At 38.6% G+C, this 22,983-nt stretch overlaps 1 protein-coding gene across 3 annotated transcripts in view; it reads left to right on the plus strand.

Moving 5' to 3' along the window:
- ABCB1 (egg permeability glycoprotein) overlaps positions 1-19,857 on the plus strand; it is a 50,451-nt gene extending 30,594 nt beyond the window's left edge. For 2 of the 3 annotated variants that reach the window (XM_011676699.2, NM_001033950.1), the window contains 13 exon segments: positions 4,415-4,521; positions 5,031-5,195; positions 6,108-6,212; positions 9,228-9,305; positions 10,445-10,528; positions 11,418-11,624; positions 13,170-13,270; positions 13,777-13,917; positions 14,990-15,146; positions 16,000-16,197; positions 16,887-17,093; positions 18,346-18,492; positions 19,137-19,337. In XM_011676699.2, coding sequence (XP_011675001.2) covers positions 4,415-4,521; positions 5,031-5,195; positions 6,108-6,212; positions 9,228-9,305; positions 10,445-10,528; positions 11,418-11,624; positions 13,170-13,270; positions 13,777-13,917; positions 14,990-15,146; positions 16,000-16,197; positions 16,887-17,093; positions 18,346-18,492; positions 19,137-19,337 — 1,898 coding nt within the window. 3 annotated transcript variants of the gene reach the window in all.
- The last annotated feature ends 3,126 nt before the right edge of the window (positions 19,858-22,983 follow it).

Genomic DNA, 22,983 nt, shown 5'->3' on the forward strand with positions numbered 1-22,983 from the left:
ATGATAGTTATGATAAAAATAATAAATATGACGATGATGATGTGATGCTGCTGATGATGGTGATGATGACGATGATGATAATGATCAAAGTGTCATAGTTGAGTGGTTTAACCACTTGACTTGAAATTTAAAGGTCGTGGTTCAATCCCCAACACGGCACTAATGTCCTTTGGCAAGACATTAATCTTCATTTGCCACACTCGACCAGGGCGAGGTAAAATGGTACCTGGCAGGAATTAATTCCTTGAAATGCTGAAGCGCTGTAATGGCAGCTAGGCTAAAGCCAGGGTAATAATAAATGCGCCTCGGAATAGAATTTCTAGATAGTCGGTGCTATAAAAATGCCTAGTATTATTATTATTATTTTTATTATTATTGATGATAGTTATGATAAAAATAATATTTTTGATAACTAAGATGATGATGATGATGTGATGCTGCTGTTGATAGTGATGGTAATGGTGATGATTATGATGATGGTAGTGATGATGATAATGGTATTGATATTCAATTAGATTGGATATCACTTATTTTCAACCAAGGCTGATCAGCATTACCCTAGGTTTAGCTATATGAGTATGGACTCCCGCAGAGCTCACATCATTCAAGGAATCCCCCTACTCCCCCTACTCCCTCCTACCCCCCCCCCCCCCCCCCCCCCCCCCCCCCCACACTCCACCCCTACTCCACCACATGCAGGCCTAGAATTCTTTGTCTGAAGACACACAAAACTAGACTAGGATTTGAATTCTCAGGACTAAAAAGAAAAATCTGATTGGAGTCATGATTACGTTCACCTTGGTTTTCTACTTAGCTCTGTGTGTCTGCATCACCATCTAAAAAAAAAAAAATCAAAAAATTTAGATTTAAATCTAAATCTGAATCTAAAAAAAAAGAACATAAAAAACGATTGGTAACATTGAATCTTTGAACTCTCTTTTTCTTAATGTATATATATATGACTGAAACAAATGCTGTAGTAGTTATACCCTTTGTTTGCCAGAAATGGTTAACGTCATTGCATTTTAAACCATGCACATTTGAAGATAAACTTTAATACTGAAAATCATTGTAGATTGAAAGTAGACATATATTTTTAAGATTTAACATGAGTTGTGTATTGTAATGTTTATTTCCATAAAATGCTGTTTTCATTTAGCTAAACAATAACACATGTAAAGTGAACAATATTTAAAAACTTCCCTTGTATACTTGCTTATATTCCTCACTTTCACCCAATGCTACCCAAAAGTTGAAACATTGATCATTACTAAACGGCCCCCTAGTGCCGTAAGAGGTAAAAGTGAAGAAGAAGGTAAGTTGCTTCAGTAACACGACAGTTACACTGATGACATCGACACCAGACTAACATCAGAATGTCAACAGGCTGATACCTAACTGACACCAGACTGACATCAGACTGACATTAGAGCAGCACCAAATTAACACCAGACTATGACCGGACCAACACCAGACCAACACCAGATAAACACCAAACATTAGATCAACACCAGACTGATGTCAGACCAATACCAGACCGACACCTAACCTACACCAGACCGACACCGGACTGACGACGGACCATCACCAGTCTATTTAACACCAAACACTTAACACCAGACTAACTTTAGACCGTTGTCAGACCATCATCAGTCTCACACTAAACACCTAATCAACACCAGAGAAACTCTAGACAGTTGTCAGACTGACACCCGCACCATCACCAGTCTAACATTAAACACCTAATGAATTTCAGACTAACTCTAGACCAAAGTCAGACCGATACCAGATTGACACCTGACCGACACCTGACCGACACAAGACAAATATAAGACCAACACCTGTCCAATATCAGACCTTGACTGATATGAGACAGTAGGCCAAATTAAGACCAACACCAACACCACATTGTCACCATAGCATGGCATAGATGTGCATAATACAGTGTAGAATAGAGTTGAGCTAATAGATGGAGAATTAGAAACTTTTAGGGTAACAACGTGCATTTATCCTCATTAGCAAGATATGCAAGACTTCAAACAATGTTATCTCACTTTCTTTGTAGGCTATTTATGGAATACCTGACATAGCAACTGGTATTGAATTCATGAAATATTATGAGGTGATATTGTTTGAATGCTTGTAATATTGCTATGAGAAAATGAATCTTGTGCTACCATATAGTTCTGGATGTTCATCGGAAAAACTATAAATGTTCTTTATTATGTGTTGTTTTCAACCAATCTTAATGTAATCTTGAGTTCTGGTAATAATGGCAGGTAAATTTGCAAAGAATAAGATGAAATTTAAACTGGATGTTTCCAAAAACAAGCCATCTGATTCACTTGCTGGAGCCATCTCTCTAGATAATAAGATTCCAGGAGGAGGAGGGGGGGGGGGGGGGGGGGGGGGGGGGTTAACAAAGATTTTAAGTTGAATTTTCTACAATTTATTTTAAAAGGCATACAATGTTGACTCAAATCATTCATATTTTCTATTATCAAGGAGATTTCATGGTCTTGATGTGGAATTAATAAAGAGTCTAAAATACATGAATTTTCACTTTTTTAAATATTTTTTTAAGGCTACAAATGGCTCTCCATAATGTTTAAGTCCAACTTAGAGTTAAGTTTGACTAAGGATCTTTGTGAAACACCCCCCAGGACCAGACCTCAAGTTTAGCTTTAATTCTCACGCTTCCCCAGAATATCAATGATTTACATCATGTTACACCCCTTTATGTCACTAGTTATCTTTACAATATACAAAAGCAGTAAGATTTTTTCGTTGTATTCCATCTACTCGTCCTTTCTTTATTTGCATGTTTGCATGTGCATGTGGTGAAACATATTTATTTTGAAAAGCGTATGTGTAAATTTCTGCATGTTTTGCACAATTTTGTGCACTTGCCTTTTGTTTAAAATTGTTACCATTCAATGAACCATCTCCCCCTCTAACCCATGGGGGAGGAAATTATCAACGGATTTTGTAATTAGTCTTTTTTGATGCATTACATTGGTTTTCCTTTCCTTTCATTAAAAAAAAATATCTTGCTTTCCCAAAGTTTCTGTTCACTATTGTGTACCTAGTTTTAGTTAACATTTGTATTTAGAAATACATTATGTTATTTGTTACTTCCATATCCATATTTCTTAAGGTAATTGTGTATGGTATTTTTATTACATGTATTTGCATCATAAATATGTATGATCTAAGATCCCATTATAGGTTATTGTGTTGAGGTTGGTTTTACTTGTAGAGAGACAAAGTCATGTGGAATGTAATTTCATAATTTAAACTTGCAATATTTCATTAGAGAAGTGATATTTAAAGGTAAAGACCAGTTTTGGAAACGCCCCCCTCTCAAAAAATGAAATGGAAGCTCTTATCACCAGTCATGTGAAAGAATATGTTTTGACTAATACATGATGATAAAAAATTTGTCGGGAAACCACCTACTAATTGATATATTTGGTAAATTAGTTTATCTATTTGGACGTGATAGATATAATGCACGTGTCGCGCACCTGTGCGTAGTCCCATATACATCTTTCTGTGTACAGTGCTTGTAACTTTACAAAGACTGGGCCAAATTTCTTATCATTTTGATGATTACAGAACCTTGCAGTACACACCAATACTTATATGCTAGATGATCAACCTTTTCTGATCGATTCCACGTTTCTTTCACAGTGCAATCGCATGACCATAACTGGTCTTTATCTTTAAAGCTGATATTTGATTAGATGTCATCATCCTGGACCTCCAAACAAACTAGAGCATGAAGAGTTCTGGTGGTTGTTGTTCTCTATAATAAACCCAGCTCAGAGTTTTCTAAAGTTCTAAAAAATGAATCAGCTTTGCCTCATCAAACTCCACCAATTTTTTCCCTTTTTTTCATCTCATAAAGTTCAAGACAAGTCAGTATAACCATTGAATGATCTATTGTGAATGCATGATTGAGATTACAAATTGCAATCAAAGTTTGCACATTTGTACATATACATAGTGTTTACAATTTCATTTTGTTTTGCCTGTTTAGAGTCTTTAATGATTGTTTGCAATGAAATTGTTTTTATTTGTAAAGGCTGCAACAAAATGCATTAGAATTTATGAGTGACTGTTGCTCTTTCTGCTCATCTGGGACCCGTTTCACAAAGCCTTTTTTCAATGACAAATGACAATAATCAGTGACAAATCTGCTGATAACCAATCAGAAGCAAGGATTTCAGTAGCTTATAACAAAAAACTGTCATTTGTCACTGATGACAAGTTTTGTGAAATGGGGCCCTGTTAATATGTGTAATTCATACATGTAACATTCTGGTTTTTTTTTAAATGCGTAAATGTCACAAAAGGACAACATTTGAGTTAATTTTTTCTTTCTTTCTTTCTTTTTGTCTTCCTCTCAAAGATGATAGCCAAGGTGAGAAGGTCTACAGAGCAGGCTCTGGAAAGAAGAAGCTGACACGGGTGCTATCACGGACACAGTCACAGATGTCTGGAGATGAAGAAAAACAGGTATAATGCATGCATGCGGCTTTGCCTCATAGACCCTTTGTGAGATTATAGGGGAACACAAAAGCGGTCTTTGTAGGCAGGTGGTCTTTGTAGACAGGTTCCTCTAGTACATGTTTCATTGAGAAACCATTTTCAGGGAAAGAAAAATGTGATCTTTCTAGACAGGTAGTCTTTGTAGACAGGTGGTCACTAAAGCAGGTTTGACTATATATGGCATTTATAAGGCACAGAAACAAAATCAAATGCTCAAGGTGCACTTGTAAAATAAAAACCCAAAAGAGATCACATAAAAGCATCTGCATTATACAGCACTATACAGATGGATGCAATAATGAATTTACAGGGGATTAAATCAATGGTTTGATGAAAACATATTAAAATTCACAAAAGTAATTTTTGTTGTTGCTTATCTTGCATTACAGTTACCTACATATAAGTGAAAATCATGTCTGTCCTCACACATTGAAATATTCCCCTCCCTTAACCGCCATCTTCTCTTTGAATTCCAGGATGAAGACGAGTATGAGAAGGAGCTTGAGAAGCATTTCAGCATGATGCGAGTCTGGAAGCTCAACACCCCAGAGTGTGGTTTCATCCTCCTTGGATGCATTGGGGCCGCAATCAATGGGGCCGTCCAGCCGGGATTCGCTGTCGTCTTCAGTAAGATTCTCGGGGTAAGGCAAGATAATACAAAAGAATGAGCTACCTGTGGGGTTATGAAGAAGAGGAGGAAAGACAAATGTGCATTAGAAAGGAGATATATATAAGCATGAGAGGGCACAAAAAACTTCAATAAAAACAAATGATTACGGACAGGAGATGGTTTCTTGCACATTTCATTATGGGCTGTGCTTATTGAAAACATAACAATAGAGCGTCATTGTCCTGAACTTTGCGATCAATGCCTCGCTTGTAATTGTTTGCGCACAGGCTGTCTAGATCCTGTTTACAATTGCCACTATTTGTGTTTCCCTTGGGCGATCGCTATAGACAGGTTTGACTAGTAGAAATAGAAGTAGGAACAGCAGCAGCAGTAGTTTTGTTGTTGAATTAGCAGTAGTAGCAATAGTAACCTCTTACTTTTCCATTTACTCCTCCTCCCCTCCTCTTTTCTTCTTCCTATTCCTTCTTCATTTCCCTTTCCTTTTTGTTGTTCTCCTTTTTCTTTTTGTTCTTATTCTTCTTTTTCATCTCCTCCTCTTCCTCCTTTATCTTCATCACAATTTTGTAATCTATTCATTTCATGTTATACAATCCCACACAAAGCCTTCGCTTGTCATCAGACACGCTATTGCTTCATACACCTAGAATAAAACGTGCTTGGGGCGATCAGGCTTTCTCAGCCATGGGTCCGAAACTCTGGAATGAACTCGCTCTACAAATACGTCAACTGTTGTCAACAGAAATATTCAAATCACAACTGAATTTTTTTTTTTTTTTTTTTTTTTTTAGGAGATTTTTTTTCTTTCCATTCTTATGTTTGTTACATGTGTTTTTCTCTAAGCGCCATGAGCGCTGAAAGGTGGACCTGTGCGCTATACAAGTAGCCACTATTATTATTATTATCATTATTGTTTTACTTTCAGGCTTACAGTATTACAGATAGAGCTGCCCTCTTTGATGAAGTGACTATATACTGTGTTCTGTTTGCTGCCCTTGGCCTACTCTCCTTACTCGCCAGTATCATACAGGTTAGCTATAAAGACCCTATCCAATTAATGCCTGGATTACATTTGCCCCGGGCGCCGTACGATAAATTAGTCTACAAATTTTTGTAGACATCGTAGGAGGCTATGTGCTACCATGTTTGTGTTTTCATTATCTACTAGCATCGTGCCATTTATTGTATTGGCCCTCGGGGGCAGGCCGGGGCAAATCAGTACAGAGGCTTCCCGGAAATTGTACGGAAATCGTGCAATTTGAATGCTCAATATCACGGATACTGCACGGGCAGCGAGCAGCAACCTTGCGATAGCTGTGGAATGGTCGTATGAATGCCCCACGAGTCTACAATCTCTGTACAATTATTTTTTGCCCCCATGTTCCCCGAAAAATCGTACCTTTACGTTTGCTGCGCAATCAGTGCGAGACCTCTGGGCGATGCCCGAGCGGGGGGATTGTGCAATGCCACCTACGACATGTATACGGGCTACGGGCTTACAATTATTTTTTCAAATTTGTTTAACTTCTCGTGAAACAAAATCGTAAAGGCTGCGGAGCCGTGAATCCGTACGAAAATCTCACGACCGCCTCCTGCCTCCGCACAGAGGCCGCATGGAAAAGGGGATACGGACAGGATACGGGCTTCGTAGACTAATCGCAGGCCAAATGTAATCCAGGCATAAGATACAACTTTATATCAATGGAAAGCTGAATGAATGTAGAATACAAATATATCTAATTGTATCCCCGGCAGTATGCCGGTAGGGTACTTTGGATTCAGCAGCGTTACGCCGCCGCCGCCGCCGCCGCCGCGGACGCGTCCGCCGCCGCATCATATTCTTGTGTGCGCTCTCACTGCCACATTTCTTGATGGATTTTTTTCAAATTTTGTATGGAGGTGTATCCTGGTATAATCTACATACCTATAACTTTTGGTGATGCTGCCCCCAGTGTTCCGCCTTCTATAGGGTACAAGGCCATATTTTTGTTTGTGTGCGCTCTTTAGGCCACATTTCTAAAGGGATTTTGTTCAAATTTTGAACAAAGGTGTATCTTGGTATAATCTACAAGCCTATAGATTTTAGTGATGCTGCTTCCAATGTTCCGTCTTTTATAGGGTCAAAGGTCATATTTTGATAGATGTCTTGTGTGCACTCTAGTGTGCGCTCTAACTGCCACATTTCTCTACGGATTTCTTTCAAATTTTGTATGGAGGTGTATCCTGGTTTAATCTACATACCTATAACTTTTGGTGATGCTGCCCCCAGTGTTCCGTCTTCTATAGGGTACAAGGCCATATTTTTGTGGATGGTTTGTGTGCGCTCTATAGGCCACATTTTTAAAGGGATTTTGTTCAAATTTTGAACGAAGGTGTATCTTGGTATAGTCTACAAGCTTATAGATTTTAGTGATGCTGCCTCCAATGTTCCGTCTTTTATAGGGTCAAAGGCCATATTTTGATAGATGTTTTGTGTGCACTCACATTTCTTAACAGATTTCTTTCAAATTTGTATTAAGGTTCATTATAGTTTACTCTAGACCTCCACAAATTTGGTGCTGCTACCCCCCAGTGTACCATCTCTTATAGGGTCAAAGGTCATTTTTAAAGGAATATCTTGTGTCGCTATGCAAATCACATTTCTTTCAAATTTTCTATAAATATGCATCATAATCTGATCTACACACCTATTGTTTTGGTTATGCTGCTCCTAGTCTTGACAATAGTCTGAGCCACTTGCGGCAATCTCTACGTCATCCTTTTGTTTCACAAAGAGGAGAGGGAATCTTTGTCCCTCCTTCCACATAAGGATAACACAAAATCGCTGCCACTGCCGGGGGATACATTCGCATTGCGCGGCAATACAGATTGCGATATTTCTAGTTAATTTTTCCTTTTGGTATTACACAAAATCAGAATACAACCTTGATTTTCCATAAATTACTGGTCAACATGGGTCAAATTTGCGGCAGTAACGGTTGACGACTAAACATGTGGACCTGATCGGCTCGCCTGTATAGCTGACGTGATGGGCCGTGCTTGGTTAACGCAAAGTCATTGTGAATATATGTACTCCACATTAGATAATGTCATTAAGTCAATAGCTAGTTACTCGTCTGACAAACACTTAAATACAGTCAAACCTGCTTTAGTGACCACCTGTCTACAAAGACCACCTGTCTACAAAGGCCACATATGTTGTTTTCCTTGAAAATGGTTTCTCATTGAATCATATACTAAGGGAACCTGTCTACAAAGGCTACTTTTTGTGTTTCCCTTGGGTGGTCGCTATAGGCAGGTTTGACTGTAGCATATATATATGATATCACTGTAATCTATGGCTTATAAGCTTTCCGTTGATATATATAATTTGTCTATTTAATTATTCACTTCCGACAGGGTCTTTAACTGTGACAGGAACTGCATTTGTAAATGATATGTAATGTAGCTGTTCATGCCGTCCTAGGATAGAAATGGCTATAATCATTTCTATCTCAAACTCTGAATTTCTTTGGTAAAGAGTTGCAATTTTGATGTGAATTGACTAATTTTTATGAAACTGCTTTGAACTGCAGTGCACTGCACAGAATAGGAACAATAATGATTTTACAAATGTAGCAATACCCCAATCCCATCAACAAGACCGACAAAAGACTAACTACAAATTGAATATAAAAATTTCATTACGCGTATTAAGGCCAAGAATTGTTCACTTTGGCGGCTTTGACTGAGGTGTTACAAAAAGGATAAATATCTAAACACTCACCTCTTCTGTTAATAACATAATCGTAAAACGCATTTGAACATATATAGAGAAATTCGCTATTGATTTATTTTTGACTTGGGCCGTCCACACCATCACTGGGATGTATGATGGCTTCTGTTTCACAACGGCTTGCCACGCCTTCCTTTCCTCTGTCAGCCTAGTGGCTTTAGTCAGGAAGTCAAGTTGTCTGATGTTGCAGTCCATTTTGATACAGTCTGTTCATCTCTGAGCTATAGAGATTCATTATTATTTTATTATTATTGTGATGTTTCTTTCCAGGGTGTTGGATTTGGCAAGTCCGGAGGTGAGCTGACACTGAGGCTTCGTAACATGATGTTCAGAGCTATCCTAAGACAGGTAAGATATTTACATTTTGGTCCTTCAGAACCAGAAGACAATATATACATTTATATATATGTATTCTGTATATAGTTTATCTTAGCTATATAGTTCAAGTTTTTATTTAGCTTTTTTTCATAACACACATTACAAATATGACATGAATATAACAAGTTGACAGAATATGGCGTTACAATAGAAAGATGAGGTGACCTTGGTTGAAAGCGAGGCTTGTGGAATTCGGGTCCCTCATGAGTAGCTTATGAGTACAGTATGTCCTAAATTAACATATATATATATATGGTCCTCAGTTTTATACTATCGTCAGGTGTTTTTTAATATTGATGCTGTTGAGAGCCTGGCTCTGAACATACAATATGTACATCTATATATGGTCCTCAGTTTTATACTATTATTATTCTAAAAAATTTAATTTATTAATGCTGTTAAAGGCCAGAAGGGTGTTAACGCTCTGTTTTAAAGTACCGGTATCAGAGTTAATACCCTTCTGATTCCGAACAGATGATTTTACGTAATATCTATTTATGTACCCAAGTCTTTAGACTCTAAGTCATTTGAGGTCTTGCAACAAAAAACAAAACAAAATCCAAAAAAAATTGATGTGAAGCTGCTAACCATTAGTTACAGTACATGTAAAGGTACAATAAAGGTACAATAAAGGTATTATTATTTCTAATGTTGGACCTTCAAATATTTGTAATAAACCCTAGATTCCTGTTTTATCCAATATTTTTTCTATAATACCAAAGTACATTTTATTCCTCATTGGCTTTCATAGCTCACTAATCTTTGCTGTGGAAGGTTGGCTAAAACAGTGAAACCTGTTTATAAAGACCACCCGAGGGAGACAAGAAAAGTGGTCTTCATTTATAGGTGCCTATAGTACATGTTTCAATGAGAGACCATTTTCAAGGGGGGAAAAATGTGGTCTTTATAGACAGATGGTCACTAAAGTAGGTTTGACTGTATTTGCGTTTGTGTGTATGTACATGTATAAATTAAAAGTCCTTGATTAAATTCAATTTATATTTCACTGTGTCATAATATCTTCCAAATTTCATAATGAGCGATACAAATCAAAGGCAAATTTCTGATGGGTATGAAATATTTATGTTATCTTTACTTTGCTTTCTTAGAACATTTCTTTCTTTGATGACAAGAGGAATGGAACCGGTGCCTTGACAACTAAATTGGCGACGGATGTCTCTCTGATACAAGGGGTAAGACTACACATTTCTCTACCAAATCCATTTTTATGCTTTGACTTTAAATGTTGCATAATGAAATGATAAATTAAAGAGAAGGTTGAGTTCTGGGAAGAGGTTACAAATAATTTGTGAACGTTATCATTGTATTATGCAAGTGTGGAAGAACATCAGATAAAAAATATTCCCTGAAACGCATGGCTCTTCAAGTGCCTTAATATTCTAAATATTGCATGTAACATCATAAATATCAGGACGGATTTTTATGGCTCTTTCTGCGAGCGCGGACACCATACAGTGCTTTTTGTCTGCGATTCCCAAATGATTGAAAATTTCAGTCATTTTTCAAATTAAGATTATTGTGTCTCAGATTTTCTGTGTTGTTTTAACCAATCTTTATTCAATAAAAAGATAAGGTAAGAATTCTTGGTAGATTTTGTTTCAATTCGGAATATAAAAGACATATCGACTGCTTTAATATTCGAGGTCTGCCTGAGGCGCGCCTGTCTTTTATATGCCGAATTGAAACAAAAATCTACCAAGAATACTCACCTTATACTTTTATTGACTAAAGGTTGGTTAAAACATCATGGAAAACCTGAGACACTGTCTGTTAATCTTCACTGGAAAAATGACTGAAAGTTTCAATCATTTGGGAGTCGCAGACAAAAAGCACTGTATGGTGTCCACGCTCGCTCAAAGACAATTTTCACCCGCAAACCAATGGAACTTGCAGCATGAGGGCATTTTTTAAAAGACTATTGACTGGTAGGCGAGTATGAGGGCATGGCTAAAATCACGACTGCAATTTCGACCAATCAGATGGCTAGATTTCTAATGAGAGGTATATAAATGCAACTATTATAATTCAGGCATGACACTTTCTCATTTTATATACCAATAGGTGACTGGAGTAAGACTTGGTATGATCTTTGAAGTGCTCTTCAACATCGGTGTTGGTATCGTGATCTCGTTCGTCTACAGCTGGCAGATCGCTTGTCTCCTTCTCTTTGCCTTCCTCCCCATCCTGTCCTTGGCCGGTATGATTGGTTGGAAGATCCTCCAGGGTAACTCCATCGGAACAGCCGGTAGCCAGGCTGAGGTTGGGAAGGTAAGGTTTATCCCTAGGTCAATCTTAGGTCTTGGGTAGCTTTATTGGGACAGCTGGTAGCCAGGCTGAGGTTGGGAAGGTAAGGTTTATCCCTAGGACAATCTAAGGTCTCTGGTAACTCCATTGGAACAGCCGGTAGCCAGGCCGAGGTTGGGAAGGTAAGGATCATCCCTAGGACAATCTTAGGTCTCAGGTAACTCCATTGGGACGGCCGGTTGCCAGGCCGAGGTTGGGAAGGTAAGAATCATCCCTAGGCCAATCTAAGGTCTCGGGTAACTCCATTGGGACGGCCGGTAGCCAGGCCGAGGTTGGGAAGGTAAGGATCATCCCTAGGACAATCTTAGGTCTCAGGTAACTCCATTGGGACGGCCAGTTGCCAGGCCGAGGTTGGGAAGGTAAGAATCATCCCTAGGCCAATCTAAGGTCTCGGGTAACTCCATTGGGACGGCCGGTAGCCAGGCCGAGGTTGGGAAGGTAAGAGTCATCCCTAGGCCAATCTTAGGTCTCGGGTAGCTCCATTGGGATGGCCGGTAGCCAGGCCGAGGTTGGGAAGGTAAGAATCATCCCTAGGCCAATCTTAGGTCTCGGGTAACTCGATTGGGACGGCCGGTACCCAGGCTGAGGTTGGGAAGGTAATCATCCCTAGGCCAATCCTAGGTCTCTGGTAACTCCATTGGGATGGCCGGTGGCCAGGCTGAGGTTGGGAAGGTAAGAATCATCCCTAGGCCAATCTTAGGTCTTGCATGAAGCAGGCCTGATAATTTCCAGATTTAAATAGGTTTCCCTATATAAAAAAAAATCCCCAGTTTTTATCCCCCCCCCTTTTTTGATGCCTCCGCTACAAAGTAGCCGGAGGCATTATGTTTTCAGGTTGTCCGTCCGTACGTCTGTACATCTTGTTCTCGTGATCGCGTTATCTCAAGAACCAATTCATGGATTCCCGCTAAAATTGAGTCATGTATGTATCTTGCAGAGCCAATGAACTGATTAGATTTATCATTTTGGGTTCGCGAGATCCAAGGTCAAAGATCACAGGACTCATTATGTATGCAAAAATAGCTTGCTTCTGTTTTGGTTTGTAAAATTGCTCCATGGCGGAGGCATCATTTTCGACTGCGCGCGGTCGAAGGTCCATCTAGTTTTTTTCTTCTTTATTTTTTCGATGATTTTTTTCGTTGTTGATTTTGTTCTTCCAAAAATGGATAGTCCCTGAGATTAGGGGGTTGAGTTGCTATATTTGCATGACTTGCTTGAGTACCTTGAGCAAACTCTCGCATTACTAAAATCTTTTTCTTTTTTTCTCTCTCACTAAAACCTTTTTATTTTTTAAATTTCACTTTCACCCCTGATAAAGCCTACGGAGATGGGATAATTCCGTAGAATAACAGGTTAACTCTGGGTTACTAGTCTGGGTTCTGTCCAAGCCCTATTTTATGCATCATATAGTCTACAAGGTCAACAAACTCATGAAGAAAAAAAAAAATAATGAAAAAAAAAAATTCATTAATGATGAAAATCATTATTTTGTATGTTCCTCTTTCACAGCTTGTCTCCGAGTGTATTGAGAACATACGTACCGTTCAGTCCCTCAACCGAGGACAGACCTTCCATCTGAAGTACTGTGAACTCCAGAACCCTCCGTACAAGTAAGTATGCTTACAATAATTTATTATAATTAGCATTTATTTGACTTTTACCTCTTTTAAAGGGATTGGGTATCTTCGCCTCAGATTCTAAACGAAATCCTGGATTTAGCTCATGCTACAATCATAATTATAAACCTTAAGGTCAGTCAGGAATCCCATGACTTTTACATGCGGATTGCCTGTCTGATTATCAAGATATTTATGATGGGAAATCGAAATTTCAAACACTGTTTATGTTTTTATAACACTACAGTCTATTTTGGAAAATGAGAATGGTAAAACCGGTCACTCAAAATTTTTTATTTCCTTGAGGTACTTCTTGATCATTTTTAAGCGGGGATTCCAGTATTCAAACTTGCTTTTATTTGCTAGTTATTGTATTGGTCTTTAAATGCTTTTTTTTCATTTAAACCTTTGCTTAAAGCAATGTTATTGTCATGTTTCATATCATTTTTAAGGCCATTTTTAATTGTAACAACTAAACATGTCATATTCTTCTCACACAGACAAGGGATCAAGGGAGCTTTCGCCGCCGGTCTTGCGTTCGGCTTCTCACAGGCTACCATCTTCTTTGCATACTCAGCTACTTTCCGGCTTGGTGCCCACCTTGTGGGTACTGGAGACCTCACCTTCCCTGATGTTTTCCTGTAAGTTCTTTGGGAGTTGTTTTCATTTTTGGCAGGGAGGGGGGGGGGGGGACAATTAATCTGCAGAATATCTTAGACTTACTCTTGGACTAACAAAATATCTGAATTGAAATAAAATGACCAAACACTAACACTACACAGAGCTGCCAACCATTACTTTTCTCCCGGAAATATTCAATTTTTTCTCAAAATTACGGTATTTTTGTTGTTGCACATAACGCACATCAACTAAATGCCCTTAAATGTTGATCACTACTTCCATAGAGATTTATAATTTTAGAAATAGTAAACGAAAAGAAAAAAGAAAAAAGTGAAAGTCGTAAATATTCTCAAAAAGAATGAAACAACGATAATACCAAAAAACTACCTACCCATAAATAAACTATACATGTAGGTCCTAATCTGGGAATAACAGCATGAGGAATGGACATTTCTGCATTGGAAAAGTGTCGGGCGTGGTTGTCAGTTTTGTTTTCATGAATTCCTTTTTTTTTGCCATCATGGTTCCTTTGTTTGGTTGCACAAGGTTGGCAGCTCTGACTATAGTTATTCATAACCTTAATCCTGAACCTAACCTCCATTTCCTATACTTGAGGAACTCCTAATTTCAACCCAGGACCCAACACTGATTATTTCTTTACTTAAACTCTAAATAAACCTAACTCTAAACTTAACCCAACTGTAACCCCAAAGCTACTTTCAAGCTAATTCTTCCCCCATCCAACCAAGTTCCGCCACTATTTTCCTTGATCATGATACTCATTTCAATTCTATTCACCTACCCACGCACTCGTGGTCACTCACTTAAGCTTTACATGCTAAAATGCCAGAAGACATTAGGGAAAAACTCATTCAGCCAGAGAATAATCAATGTGTGGAATGGTCTTCCAGGCGATGTTGTGGAGAGTACCACTATCAATCGCTTCAAATCTGGACTTGAGAACTGGTGGAAGATGACCCAGATAAATATGATGACGACCCCAAACAAAGGAAACCATGGGTAGGGACAACAGTCTAAGACTGAATTATCCTGGATCAAGTGTGTTACAAGTGAGTTACTTATCTCCCTTAGGTCTTTCTCTGCCTTGATGTTTGGTGCCTTTGGTCTCGGTCGCGCTGCAGGATCTGTGCCAGACTTCTCCAAGGCTAAGGTGGCAACAGGAGAGCTCTTCTATTTGGTCGACCGTAGTCCAGACATTGACACTTTCAGCGATGACGGGGAGAAACCGGTATGATTCTCTCAAATTTTGTTTGAAAAAGTGAACTCCAATAATTTCATTTTCTCAGAATTAAAAAATTATAAAAGAAGAGTGTAATCAGTTCACTTTTGCAATCTTTTGAAAATTATTCACAGCTCCTGTGATGAACATATTACCCTGATCTGAATAAATTTCTTCAGTGTTAAAATACCATATCATCAAAGTTTTGCCCAAGCTGGAGTACTACTTATATTTTTTAGAATGAAGAATTTATAAATCCAACTTTTTTTATTTCTATTAATTCTATTTGATGTTCTATCATTATAAAATTGCAATGTCTGTATAAAGTACTCCATAATAGCAAACCAATTAGTCTTGTTGGTCCCAGCTCATTGTTTTCTATTGTCTCTTAGCCATCGTGTAACAAAATCTTGATGTAACAAAAGAGATTCCTAGGCACCAAGGATTTATTTAAAACAAGGTCCCTTGTATATAATAATAACAATTCCACTTTTATATAGCGCCCAATACATCTATAATGTCTCTAAGGGCTTTACAGATATACCATTACCCTGGTCATTGGATTCAATACTTGCCCGCACATACTGTGTGCACAATCTCCACTCACTGGGGAGTATTCCAGCCAGGCATTACTTGACGCTCAAAACTGTTTGACCAACAATGACGGTCGCATCCTACCGGGTACCTGTTTAACACCTGGGTGGAGAGTAGCAAGTGCAGGTTAATATCTTGCCGAAGGATATTAGTGCCGTGTGGGGATTCGAACCCTCGACCTTCGCATCTCCAGTCAAGCGACTTAAACCACTCATCCACATCATCATCACTGATTCATCTCCTCCTGTCCCTACTATGATCCCTACAGGCAAGCTACGGTGGATCAGTGAGTCTCAACAACGTTCGGTTCCGCTACCCGACCCGTCCTGATGTCCCTGTCCTGAGGGGGCTGTCCGTCTCGGTGGACCCTGGCGAGACTCTGGCCTTGGTCGGCAGCAGCGGTTGCGGCAAGAGCACCACTATACAGCTGATGGAGCGCTTCTATGACCCTCACTCAGGGACTGTGGTAAGTACAGTCTAACCTGCTCTTATAGTGACCACCTGTCTACAAAGAACACCTGTCTACAACAATCTCATTTTTTGTTTCCCTTGAAAATTGTTTCTCATTGAAACATGTACTAAAGGAACCTGTCTACAAAGACCACTTTTTGTGTTTCCCTTGGGGGGTCGCTGTAGACAGGTTTGACTGTGGTATTTTGTTGCATTCCCAGAAGCATCCTTTGTAAAGCGGTGCAATCAGTTGATCACAATCGTGTTTCGGTCATTTTTTGGCCACACTCTATGGATGAAATAAACTACTGATAACAGTTTTGGAGAAGGTGATGGTCGTGAAGATGGTGGTGATGATGGGGGCAATAATGATATTGATGAGGATGATGATGATAACAATGATTATGGTCATGAAGATGGAGGTGATAATGGTGTTTGTCCTGATGATGATGATTATGATTATGATGATGATGATGATGTTGATGATGACAATTATGATGATCATGGTGGTGGTGATGATAATAATGATGATTGTAGTAGCAATAGTGATGGTATTGAACTTGATCATTTAAGTGCCACTTCCATTCGTAATGCTTAAAATGACAATTAATGTAAATAGCTACAACAGCACTATCACTTGAAATACTTCCATCACCACGTCATTGACAATGTTCCTTCCCTTCGGAATGCTTGAACTCTTTCCAGATGTTTGACTCCCACGACGCCTCGCTGCTCAACACTCGCTGGCAGCGCGCCCAGGTGGGCCTCGTATCCCAAGAACCCTGCCTCTTCGACATGTCCATCGCAGAGAACATCATGTACGGAGACAACTCTCGGGAAGTCTCCATCGAAGACTGCATCGAAGCGGCCAAAAAGTCCAACATCCATGACTTTGTGGACTCTCTTCCCATGGTATGCATAATAATAATAATAGCTCACATTAATTTTGTAATGCGCCTAATACTTTGTTTCTAGGCGCAGTATGAAGGCTTACCCACAAACAATGTATGCAAATTCTTTACTCCCTGGGCCGCCACTTGCTCATCCAACCACATTTACTTTCGCATCCTACCGGATACCCATTTAACACCTGGGTGGAGAGTGACAAATGTAGATTAACGTCTTGCCAAAGGACGTTAGTGCCGTGTCTGGATCGAACCACGACCTTCAAATTTCAAGCCAAGTGCTTAAACCACTAGACTACGACACTTCTAATACCCTTCATGATCCATTATGTACTCTGGCAACATTTGATTCGTTCCGTGACTCATGCCCCTGCAACAATTGTTCTGCATCAATTTTAGATCAGAGTCCTTACGTTGACTCTAGACCTACCACTAACGTAACCTGACCATCCCTAAATCTAAAGCCGAACATTAAACCAAAACGCAACAATAATAACCATAACTCTTTACTCATATCTTTGATGAAGAAGAGCCTAGAGCAAAATTTGCCAGAGTAAACAAGAAAAACCCATTTCATTAAGGTTTATTTTGTCAAAGAGCTAAAAAAAAAATATGTAGGTTTAGGGTTAGGTATACATGTACATATGGAATTGTGTTAGGTCTAGGGGTGCAGTTAGGAGTTCAACTAGCATAAGACCTTTAATGTGCAGTGCTTCCCACTTCAGCATGTTTCCAGATCTTGACGGGTAAATCACCCTCCTCCCCTCAGGGATGTAAACCCCTAAAGAAATCCAATCTTTTCTTAAAGTTAGACAATGACTAAAGAAGTTGTATGTCGGTTAGTTAATATAATCCATTTTTAAGCATTTTTAAAAGAACTTTAATTCCTTTTTCTTCTATGTCACTTTGACAATGGAGGAAGTAAGCAATGCACAAGGCTTGCAAAGATTACCCTCCCCTCCCCTCCCCTCCCCCACCCTCCCCCTTCCTCTTCTCCCCCCTCTCCCCTCTCCTCCCCTCCCATCCCCCTTTCCTCTTCCCCCTCCCCCAATAAGGGTGAAGGCAAACCGTGAGTGCACCAACAAACCACAAAGTAAAGTAAAAGTAAAAGTAAATGCCAGCAAAATCTTACTTCCATGCTGGCCTCATTACAAAGTTTAGTTCAAAACCTTGCCAGTTCCTCCCTCCTACAGCCTCCTGCAAAATCAAAGCTTATCCATTTGATCACCGTGCATTTCACCATGTTTCCAAACTAACAGAAATACGACACCAACGTTGGATCCAAGGGCACCCAGCTGTCCGGCGGTCAGAAGCAGAGGATAGCCATTGCCAGGGCACTGGTCAGGAACCCCAAGGTCCTGCTCCTGGACGAAGCCACATCAGCCCTGGACACTGAAAGCGAAAGGGTAAGTGACCCATGAAATGACGTTCACTTAGAAATCAAATTTTAAAGGGATTAGGTATCTTTGCCTCAGATTCTAATCAAAACCCTGGATTTAGCTCATGCTGCAATCATAATTATAAACCTTCAGGTCAGTCAGGAATCCCATGACTTTTACCAGCCAATCGCCTGTCTAATTATCAAGATATTTATGATTGGAAATAAAAATCGGGGAAAATTAGTATGGTAAAACGGTCACTCAAAGATTTTTTACTTTTTTGAGGCACTTCATGATCATTTTGAAGCGGAATTTTTTTTAGGGCTTCAATATTACACCATATCACAGACACTGATAACACCTAGGACCATGCATTTCAGATTTAACATTGTTAAACGATGCCTTTAAATCAAAGGTTCCTTTTCAAGAGATCAAAGATATCAGTTCCACACATAAAGAGTAGGTTGAACACCAGTTGACACTTGATGCGTTAAACCCACCTTAAATGACAAAGCCATAGAAACTTAATCAAGACTAGCCACCACATCTCTTTATATTTGGTTCCCCTTGACAGATTACCTGCCTGTAAGACCGCTTTTTTTTTTCTTTGGTCGTACTCGCTGGTTTCACTCTAGTGATGTCTTTCTCTTTTGTTGTTTCTTGGTTGGTAGGTTGTACAAGACGCCCTGGATGAAGCCAAGAAGGGCCGAACCTGCATCACCATCGCCCATCGCCTCTCAACCATCCACAATGCAGAGAAGATCGCCGTCATCCGCGAAGGAAAGCTCGCCGAGTTCGGCAAGCACGAAGAGCTGATGGCTATGAAGCAGCAATATTATTCCCTCTACACTGCCCAGTCTATGCAGCATTAAAGCCCATCTGTATTAGTTTACAGAAGGGAAAAGACCACCCTGCTAGGTCACTGACAGGTGGTTGTCTCATCAAATCAGCTCTCAATTAACATAAGAAAAAGAGGATCATGGGGGACCAATAGTCACCGATTAGGCATTGTTTGCTGTATAGAGGGCGCAAGTAGCTATAAGTAGTGCAGTGGTGCTTTAAACCCTCTCGGTACTTGACAGAGATGCGTGATGTGTATCAAGGTATTGGCTTGTTTGCTGAAGTATTGAGTAGTTTGCATCACAAAGATGTAATAGTATTCCTCTTGAACGCCCAGTCTCTAGAGCCTCATACCCTCTCTGAACTGACAAAAGATGAATGATGTATAAAGTCAGTGCTAGAAGTAGTGAGTAAATTTGCATCGTGAAGAGGCAATGTTCCTTCTGAAGTTTGAAGTGTATTAGTGAGTGATTAAGATGAAAATCATGGGCGATATGCACCAAATACGTGATTCGTACAGTGAATGTTAACACATACAGGATAAACACTGAAGTCTAAAATCGCCTCGCTTTGGATCTAAATATGCGTAGCCCCACATTACGACCAGCATTTAATGTTAATTACACTTAACAATATACATATGTAGTCATTGCAGCATTGGTATCACATGTAACGATCACAGCTCAAACGTAGATTATATTTTTGTATGTATGAAAATGTAGATGCTATTTATTCACTTCATATGTTGCACTTAAATGTATATACCACTGCACAACTGTATGCTGTCTGTATATATATATATATATATTAAGCTATATATATATATATTAAGCTATATCAAGTAAGGTGAAGGGATTTGTAGCACTGTACAGTATTTATGAAAACTGACTTCTGTTTAGAGCCTGATTCGTGTTAACTCACATAATGTGGTTCGACATAATGTGTTTCGACATAGAGAAGATTGAGTTCTGGGGAGAGGTGAAAATATAATTTGTGAGCGTTTTCATTGTTATTATGCAAGTGTGGAAGAACATAAGAGAGAAAAAAGGTGTAAAATACTGTCGTTTTTTACTTATTCAAACATAACACTGTAACTTTATAATACCAAAGGAGCAAAAATTCTACCTCTTATTAGAGGTGTCATGGTCTAGTTAGTATGTCATAAGACTGTGGATCACATGGTTAGCGATTCAGGCCCGCTATGGCACTAATGTCCTTTAATCTGTATATGTCACTTTTAACCCAGGTGTTTAATGGGTACCGGTAGAAAGGAATTCCTTGAATACTCTGAGCACCAAAATCAGTATCCTAAAGGGGTGATATTGGAGCACCTATATTTTTATATGTAATGTATGAAAATTGTGTGGTGGATATGTACGCTATATAAATATCCAATATATTTCTTATATTATCTTCGCATAATGTCAGAATTTTTTTTTTTACATATTGTTATTTAGTGGATATATACTTGTTTGAATACTTATGAATATAATCTCTTAAATTGTTATCACTGCAACTATTGATGAAGGTTTTTTTGCCGCGCCTAAGCTTTGTAAAGTAAGTAAGGCTGCACCTGTTTTTGTACTTAATACACACTTTGCTTAGTGTGGGATCTTCATTCGTTTGGGAAAAAAAGTGTCAATTTTTTTCTGTATCGTGATCATTATTTGTTATCATTATCATTATCTGAGGCTTTTAACACAATTAGATACACCAGATGTATTGCATAAGGCTGATTTTTGTTGTGTGTGTGCTGTGCATCGCAAAGAGAAGAGGCCCTTTTTCCATATTTTCTTTATTAGGAGGCTATTAAACTAATTTGTTCATATATCCTTGATTGGCCTGTCACTCTCTCAAATGATTCGTGGCAATACTCGTCAACCCTTGTTCAGTTACGATGAAGTGATTTAAAACAACCTTTAAGAGAAAAAGATAAAGAAAAAATAATGTCACAGGAAATTAATAACTGTATTAACATGTAAATGATTGGCAAGTGGTTGTGATAAAAGCAGCTGCATGCAACAAAGGGTCCTAAGCATACTCACATGTACTTGTGGTATACAATATCAAAATGTAGCTCACTTCACTTTATAATATGCAATGTTTATGTGAACGAGGCTTCATTTGTACTATTTACTTACATAACAATAACGTCATTACAATATTCACTAATCTGTTCTACAAGGCTGACCCAATACATGTTTGTCAGAAGATTTTGTTGGTCAGTTACCCAGCAAAGTTTTATTTGGTGGCAATACATAATTTTTATTACAGTATCCCCTGATCCACAAGTACAGTACTGCAAGCTGAGGCTGCAATGGTGCTTTTGCTTTGTATTCAAAGAAATTTCTGGCCTGTTGCATTAAAAGTTTTAACTTTTGGCGGTACTTGTTTCTAGTACAATTTTTGCTGATCCATATTTGCTGAAAGAGGCTGACCACTATTTCCATAGAATTATTTTGCCTGTCACATTTACAGTTTTAAATGTTGGCAATATTCCTTTCTTGTAAAACTTTTGCTGAACCATAAGTACTGAAAGAGGTTGCTATTGTTGGCCTGTTACATTCAAAGTTTTATTTGTTGGCAATGCTTTTGTTCTTTCATTGTATGATATACATCTTTCTCTGTAAACCAGCAGGGGGTAAACTCGTATAATTTAGCACAGGGCAAGTGTCCTTATGGCTCTTACCAGATGAGTGTGCTTTGTAGTTCTTGTATATGTGGCCTCGCTACTAAATGCACACATGTTTTCGATAGTGGCTAAACCCAATCAGTACTGTACATGCAAGTGGCTTATATGTAACTGTATTTAGAACATTTGATAACACTTTCATAATTAGCTTTAAAAAGTTGGTGATCAATACTCATGTACCTCATTTAAAGCTATTGTATTCTTTCCCAATTGGAAAAACTATAGACTTTATTCAAGCTTTGGTGTCTGGTATATGTGTTTGTGTGTTTGAAAAAACCAAAAAAGAATTTGTCCAACTCTTTGTCTTTTCACTTTTACTTTTAGAGCACCTTGGTATACTTACATGTATATATCCATAGCTATATTTCTATCTTTTCTCATTTCCTAATGTCTAAAGCTTGTTGTCTGGTGAGCATGTATTCATCACCAACCATTCAGAATCATGTAGAGAAAATTAAAATGCACTTTCGTTCAGTTTGAAAATCCAGGGGGCCAAGCTGCAAAGGGACAGTGATCATCATGATACATTTCACAGATTGCTATTTTAGATTGAAAGCACATTTGGCTTTCACATTTAAACGTTACTTGAAATCCATTATGAATGATTTGGGTCTGTAGTGAAAGACAGCAATGGAACCCTGATTGGAAGTTGTAAGATTGTTAGATGCAGTATTCTTCAATGTAAATATACATAAACATGTATTTCCTAATCTTTATTGTATACACTTAAGACCAATTGCCGTGTTCATTTTCTTTAAAAAAAATCTGAATATTTATACCAAATACTGTCTTCATATTCTTCAAGGAAATCTAAACCTTTGTACGGAGTACTGTGTCAATATTCTTCATGGGAAAAATTGTCTAATATCAGTACTTTGTGTCAAACCAAGTTTTTAGAATTTGAAGGTAGACCTAACATGAGTACATTCCAAATTGGTTTTACTACGCCAAAGATGCCATCATGATTGTGAGTCTTTCACATTTTC

The sequence above is a fragment of the Strongylocentrotus purpuratus genome, unplaced genomic scaffold, assembly GCF_000002235.5.
Source record: "Strongylocentrotus purpuratus isolate Spur 01 unplaced genomic scaffold, Spur_5.0 spur5_scaffold_19, whole genome shotgun sequence".
Taxonomy (NCBI): Eukaryota; Metazoa; Echinodermata; class Echinoidea; order Camarodonta; family Strongylocentrotidae; genus Strongylocentrotus; species Strongylocentrotus purpuratus.